Raw genomic sequence first — 7,500 nt, forward strand, 5'->3', positions numbered from 1 at the left:
GTGTGTGTGAGCAGTGCCAGTATCTTATTGTTTTATACTCTAATTATTGACCTTCTATAGTTATCGTTTAGGAGACACGCGAAGTATATACTCCCTATAATTATAACTAAGGTAATGAGATTGTTAACGCTGAGTCATTGGGGAGCTGTGAAAGATTAAACAAATTCATGGACGGGGTGAGAGGTGAAGATAGACAGGCTTGTTTTGTAAAAGGACTGCCACGTGTAGACCCGATGACTTCTTGCAGCTTGCCTTATTTTCGTATGTTATTAAGATCACTGTAGTCAAGTTTCCTCCTCCCGCCACCTATTTATATCTGGCTCGTCCCGCCGCGTGACACTCTGCTGGGCCACGGGGGAAAGTTTCTGGTTTGTGACATTTAATTTTACACCTGATTGATCACAAGAAGCAAGTGAGAGGCCGAATAAAGTATTAAGGTTATAAAAAAGTTTTACAAAAATATATTTGGCCTCATCTCTGGCATCCAAAATTGACTTTTTCACTGCTAGATAATTTTTCCCTCATAATCTACCCGTGTTATTTTAGTAATTTTCTTGTAGTACAGTTTCTTAATTAGATCTGTAGCTGAAAAAAAGATGACATTCTATATTCTCTTTTTTTTTTTATTCTTTCTTTTATGAGTGTCCATAAAAATAACGCTTTATCTATTTTTCACACACGTCTGAGTATTAATAAAGGACAACTACAGCAGGAAAAGAGTTCAGTGATCGTGATGAGAAAATAGCAGTGTTTATTATCCATCAAAAAACGTGTACAATCTCACACATTAACGCAGCGAAGACCTTGATCCGTATTCTGAGGCGCTTTGGGGTCCCATAAGGAGTATTTGCAAAGGTCGCAGGGATAATTAATTAGGTTTTAGTGACTGATCTCAATGGTGATGCAGAAACCTTATTGAAAACCCTCACTGTCATCATGGAAGCACTCGACAACATCATTCACTACAATCAGAAGCAGTCGAGAGAGAACACAGAAGCCTTTGAGAATACGCTCCTTGTGTATGGCTGTGCGGGGAGATAACAAGGGTGACGTAAGCAAAATCCTCAGGTTCAATATACAGGAAAGGGCAAGAAATAACGGGTTCAGGCTTGATATAGATTTAAGAGATAGGAAAAAATTGAGTGTCAGAGTAGATGACAGATGAATGGAATAAACTCAGTAGGCAGGTTGTTAGTGGTAAGTCTTCAGGGAGTTTTAAATGATCCGAAGGATTTATGGAAGAAGGCGATAGATGGAAATCAGTGTAACCTCTAATGGCTTCTTGCAGCTTGCCTTATTTTCTTACGTTCTTATGACTAATCAAACACGCTTATATACCAGTGCTTCTATAAACTGCTTGGAATTGCACGTAATCTTCACTCAAGGTCTGTGTGTTCCAGTCTCCACTTCTTGAATGGTAAACTTAAGGTAATGGTTTTTTAACAGATGGAATTTTTGTCACCTCTGCTTTCGGGTCAGGATTTCCAAATACTTCGTGTATCAGTTGAATGGAGCAGACTCAGTAATTCAGGTTGTTAGTGGCGAGTCATTAGGGAAGTTTAAAAGAAGATCAGACAATATTTATGGATGGGCATGATGGCTGGAAATAGATTGCCACGTGTACAGTTGATGGCTTCCTGCAGCTTCCATTATTTTGTTACGTTCTTATGACCAGGGTAGTTTTCATTCCCAGCTTCTTTTTTTATTTATTTTTATTATTGTGATACAGAGAGGCAGGGAAACAGACAGCCATTCTGGATACAAATACTCACTTTTTTTATACTGAAACTTAACAAAGGGTATCCAAGTGTTCTTTAAATAGTTATCAAGAGCAACCGTTTATACCAACTTGAATATGAATGTGTGCCGGTTGCATGTTAACCACACTTCTATACCGAAACTTAAGTCAAATAAACGAAGGGTATTTAATTTTTTCCCTTCCATCAAGAGCCGCGTTTTACACCAACTCAAATAGGAAAGAGTACTAATTGGATATTAACCTCTGACCTTTTGCCCTGACTTGTTCTCTGGGCCTGGAAGTTTGCGGTAATCGGTGGGCCGCGGCTCGTGCTGCATCCCGCGGCATCGTTAGGGTTCCTTTTTACCCCAGATTCTGATTGATAGGGGTGCAAAAAGTTCCCTCGGCGCAGATTCTTCGTTAATAGTAAGGCGTTGTAAGGTTTGTGTGTGTGTGTGTGTGTGTGTGTGTGTGTGTGTGTGTGTGTGTGTGTGTGTGTGTGTGTTTTCGATGTATTTCTGGTGTTTGAGGACGTGATTACAATACGCGCTCTAAAAAAAATAAATAAATAAAAAGAGGATGTATTCTGAATGGTAAAAGAAATTAAATCTGGGTATTTCTTTATTTGCGCGCGCATACACACACACACACACACACACACACACACACACACACACACACACACACACACACACACACACACACACACACACACACACACACACACACACACACACACACACACACACACACACACACACACACACACACACACACACACACACACACACACACACACACACACACACACACACACACACACACACACAGTACAGTTCTAATGAGAGTGACTTGAGTGAAGGGCAATAATTAACACACAAACTTTCACACTTCGGTGATTCACGCACACAACAATTAAATAACAGCAACGAAAGCGATAATTAGAATATGTAACAGCCTCTCTCTCTCTCTTTTTTTCTCGCCGCAGTGTTGCATCCCTTGCTATCTTTTATTGCTATTTTCACGCTAACTTTCCTTCTTCTTCTGTTAACTGCACGCCTCTCTTCCTCCCGCGGTCTCGGTACACAAGACTTTCTACTTTCTCTCGCATCTGTTCTGTCTACCTCTCCAGTGCAAGAGTTAACCAGTATTCTCAATCTTTCAGTGCCTTCTACTGGTAAACTCTGGAACTCCCTGCCGATTTCTGTATGTCTGCCTTCCTATGACTTGGAGTTCGTTCAGGAGGTTTCACGACACTTCTCTAGTCTTGGATAATCTTTTAGGCGCAATTCTTCAGGGACTGGCACCTCAGATGACCCTTCTTTTCCATCTTTTTGTAGTCCATGGTTACAGTCCCTCTTGTATGAAAATACTTACTTGTATGATTTTACTGGCAATTAAATGACTGACTGACTGACTGACTGACTGACTGACTGACTGACTGACTGACTGACTGACTGACTGACTGACTGACTGACTCACTCACTCACTCACTCACTCACTCACTCACTCACTCACTCACTCACTCACTCACTCACTCACTCACTCACTCACTCACTCACTCACTCACTCACTCACCTACTTACTGACTTACGTGCTTTTACACACACACACACACACACACACACACACACACACACACACACACACACACACACAAACAACAATAACAACAACAACAACAACAACCAGCTTCTCTAACACCAAACTAATCTCATACATCGCCAGCACAGGGCCACAAACTCACCCAGGACGTCGGGGGGCTGGGGGTGGGGCAGCGCCAGGGCCTGGGAGAACACGAGGGTCACCAGCAGCAACCGGCAGCCTCCTCCCAGGGTCATGGTGGTGGTGGTGGTGGTGGTACTACTGGGGTGGGAGAGAAGGAATTAAATGATGCCCTGGTTTGTTTTTGGAATAAGTATCTCTCTCTCTCTCTCTCTCTCTCTCTCTCTCTCTCTCTCTCTCTCTCTCTCTCTCTCTCTCTCTCTCTCTCTCGACGTTTTTTGTTGATTTATTTTACCTATTTAGTAGATTATTTTGACCTTGGCCAGTATATATTTTTTTGGATTTTTAAAGAGGGTATGTGAGATTCTAATGGTCGCCTAACAAGTATTCTACATCGTTATCATTGCCATTGTTATCACTTGTAATGCCTTGCACGTATATTCAACAAGGAACAAATAATATAGTTTACCAGAAAAAATTAAAAAGCCAAAAGTTATTCATCAGTATTCTCTATCATTTTTCTTCTTTTCGTTCAGTTCTCCATTCTTCTTCCCTCCTTCCCTCCCTCCCTCCCTCTCTGTCAAAGTATCTCAACACTCAATCCTTCATTCTTTTCACTTTCCTTTCCTTCCTTATTTGCGAAAGTGGAGGAGTTGAGGGGGTAGACAAAGGAGGAGGAGGAGGAGGAGGAGGAAATTGGTAGTCCCCTCCTCCCTCCTCATTGCCTTCGTATCTCTCAAGAGGAGGAGGAGGAGGAGGAAGAAGAAAAGAAAAGAGGAGGAAGGAGAGGAGGAGAAGAAGAATGGGAGGAGTGAAAGATATCGCAATAATGAAGTTATGTGGTGAAAGGGTTGGTAGAGAAAAACAAGGGAAAAATAATGAACTTTCCCCCTTGAAGTGTATAGAATGTGTTTTTCTTTGAAGGGCGGCAAATACCTCGCCTCTTTGTGCCCTTGAAGGGGTGACACAAACACCTGCCTTTCTTCCTCCGAGGCGGTCGTCATTCCCTACCTTGAAAAACTGATGGCGTACAGTCTGCTTGAAAAATGTGCCACTATTTCTCTTCTCTTTATGTATTTGTGTCAACTCCTTCCCTCCTCCGCCTACGCGTCTTCTCTTCCTCCTCCTCCTCCTCCTCCTCCTCCTCCTCCTCCTCCTCCTCCTCCTCCTCATTAAAAAGTTTACAAGTACTTACACCTCCTTTACCTGTTGTTCTCCTCCTCCTCCTCCTCTCTTTATTTAGCAAAGTTCCTAAGTAGTTCCTCCTCCTCCTCCTCCTCCTCCTCCTCCTCCTCCTCAATTAGTTCTTAATCCTCGCGTGTTGTTCTAGTCTTCTTGTCTCTCGTTCTTTGTTCTTAATTTTCTCTTTCCTTCCTTTCCTCTTCTTTGCTTCTTTCTTTGTTTCTTTTCGTTTTTAATATTCTTTCTTTTACGTTTACATTTTCTTTCTTTTTGATTTAGTTTTTTTGATTGATTGATATATTCTTTCTTTTTCTTTCTTTCCTGTTTTCTAATTTCTGCTTTCCTTTTTTCCCTTCCTTCCTTCCTTCCTTCCTCACGTTCTCTGTCTCCATCTACTTATCCATCTCATCTCCTGGTCTTGCTGAAGTAATACAGTCGCGGCTCCCCCCAGATTCTTTCTTATCCTTTCTTTTTCATTAATTCTGTGCCGCAATGTGGTGTTTGTCGGATTATCTTCTTCATTTCTCCCTCATTTATTTTCTGACGGGATTTTCTTGCCTCGTCGAAATTTCAATCATTCATTTCTTTCTTTGAAGTTAATTGGGTCATGTGACGTCATGTTGTCCTGAAAATAGAATGAATGCAAAGGAATACAAAGGAAAGCCAAACAGCAACAGATTTTTCGGTCCTTGCAAGGCTGTTTGGTAACTACTTCTAACTGGCTACAGGGAAGAGAGACAGGGTAACACAGCTGAAGGATGAAGGAGGAGGAGGAGGAGGAGGAGGAGGAGGAGGAGGAGGAGGAGGAGGAGGAGGAGGAGGAGGAGGAAGCATATGTTGAGGGAAGAGATGCAATAGGAAGAGGAGGAAGAAAGGGTCCATAGAGAGAGAGAGAGAGAGAGAGAGAGAGAGAGAGAGAGAGAGAGAGAGAGAGAGAGAGAGAGACAGAGAGAGAGAGAGAGAGACAGAGAGACAGAGAGAGAGAGAGAGAGAGAGAGAGAGAGAGAGAGAGAGAGAGAGAGAGAGAGAGAGAGAGAGAGAGCTGGGTGTCTGTGTAAGTGAGTAGAGTAACTTTTCACCACCACCACCACCACCACCGCCGCCGCCATTCAGACAAGTGGTAAATAGATGGCGCTTTTCCGAGACAATGCACATCTATTGTTCATCCATTTAGTCGTCCTCTCTGCCTTCTTCTTCTTCTTCTTCTTCTTCTTCTTCTTCTTCTTCTTCTTCTTCTTCTTCTTCTTCTTCTTCTTCTTCTTCTTCTTCTTCTTCTTCTTCTTCTTCTTCTTCTTCTTCTTCTTCTTCTTCTTCTTCTTCTTCTTCTTCTTCTTCTTCTTCTTCTTCTTCTTCTTCTTCTTCTTCTTCTTCTTCTTCTTCTTCTTCTTCTTCTTCTTCTTCTTCTTCTTCTTCTTCTTCTTCTTCTTCTCGTCCTCCTCCTCCTCCTCCTCCTCCTCCTCCTCGTGTGTGTGTGTGTGTGTGTGTGTGTGTGTGTGTGTGTGTGTGTGTGTGTGTGTGTGTGTAGAGGGAAGAAAGATACGGTCTATTTTCAGGATTCTCGCATTTCTCCTCCTCCTCCTCCTCCTCCTCCTCCTCCTCCTCTTCATGAAGTGTCTCTCCTCGGTCACCTCTGCACCAGGGATCCTATTCTCTTCTCAGCTTCCTCCACCTTACATTCCCACGACCCACACACTAACCGCTGCCCCTCCGCCTCTCCTTCACCTCTCCAGTACGTTCTCCTTCTCTTCATTTTAGCTGCCCTTCTCTTCTTTCTTTTATTTAATTCCCCACAACATAAACAACACCATCACCACCACTAGTACTTCTCCTCCTCCTCCTCCTCCTCCTCCTCCTGCTCCTCTTACGAGATTCTTCTTACAGAGGTTTAGAGAGATGGTGGAGGAGGAATAGAAAGAAGAAGAAAAAGAAAAGGAAGAAGAAAAAGAAGCAAAACCAGAACAGGAGATATAGACTGAGATAAAAGAAGTTGGGGTAGTAGAGGGAGGAGGAGGAGGAGGAGGAGGAGGATGGGAAGACTTAGTGAATGGGAAGAGGAAGACTTATCAGTGCTTTGATCTTGAGTGAGGTCACCGAGGGGCGCACCCGTGTGTCCCTCAAGACCACGAGGAGTTAACCTTTTCACCCACTACTTGATTATATACCTCCTCCTCCTCCTCTTCCTCCTCCTCCTCTCCTCCTCCTCCTCCTCCTCCTCCTCCTCCTCCTCCTCCTCCTCCTCCTCCTCCTCCTCCTCCTCCTCCTCCTCCTCCTCCTCTTTTTGTTTCATAATGTATATCTACTTTTCTTTCTCTTTATTTTTACTTGTTCTTTCCATGTTTTTGTTTTCCTCCTCCTCCTCCTCCTTCTCCTCCTTCTTCTCCTTCTCCTTCTCCTTCACCTTCTTCTTCTCCTCCTTCTCCTCCTCCTCCTTATCATCATCATCACCCTGCTCTCTATTTCATTGTCTATGTATAATATTTTTCTTTCTTGTTTTTGTTCTTGTTCTTCATTTTGTTCTTGCTCCTGTTGTTCTTTTCTTCTTCTTCTTCTTCTTCTTCTTCTTCTTCTTCTTCTTCTTCTTCTTCTTCTTCTTCTTCTTCTTCTTCTTCTTCTTCTTCTTCTTCTTCTTCTTCTTCTTCTTCTTCTTCTTCTTCTTCTTCTTCTTCTTCTTCTTCTTCTTCTTCTTCTTCTTCTTCTTCTTCTTCTTCTTCTTCTTCTCCTTCTTCTTCTTCCGCCTCTTTCTTTTTCCTTCCCATTCCTTATTCACTAGTTTCATTTCCTCCTCCTTTTCTTCCTACTCTTTCATTTCATTTCATAGTCTACAGATATATTTCTTTCTTTAATAACTTTTTTCT

General features: G+C 42.5%; 2 protein-coding genes across 6 annotated transcripts in view; one reads left to right on the forward strand and one right to left on the reverse strand.

Annotated features, from left to right (window-relative positions):
* LOC135102685 (indian hedgehog protein-like) overlaps positions 1-7,500 on the reverse strand; it is a 52,402-nt gene that overhangs the window by 22,191 nt on the left and 22,711 nt on the right. Inside the window, 1 exon segment of the mRNA XM_064008076.1 lies at positions 3,486-3,601. Coding sequence (XP_063864146.1) covers positions 3,486-3,579 — 94 coding nt within the window. The 5' untranslated portion in view covers positions 3,580-3,601.
* The window catches only part of LOC135102687 (uncharacterized), a 79,085-nt gene that overhangs the window by 10,133 nt on the left and 61,452 nt on the right, over positions 1-7,500 (forward strand). The window lies entirely within an intron of this gene.

The sequence above is a fragment of the Scylla paramamosain genome, chromosome 8, assembly GCF_035594125.1.
Source record: "Scylla paramamosain isolate STU-SP2022 chromosome 8, ASM3559412v1, whole genome shotgun sequence".
NCBI lineage: Eukaryota > Metazoa > Arthropoda > Malacostraca > Decapoda > Portunidae > Scylla > Scylla paramamosain.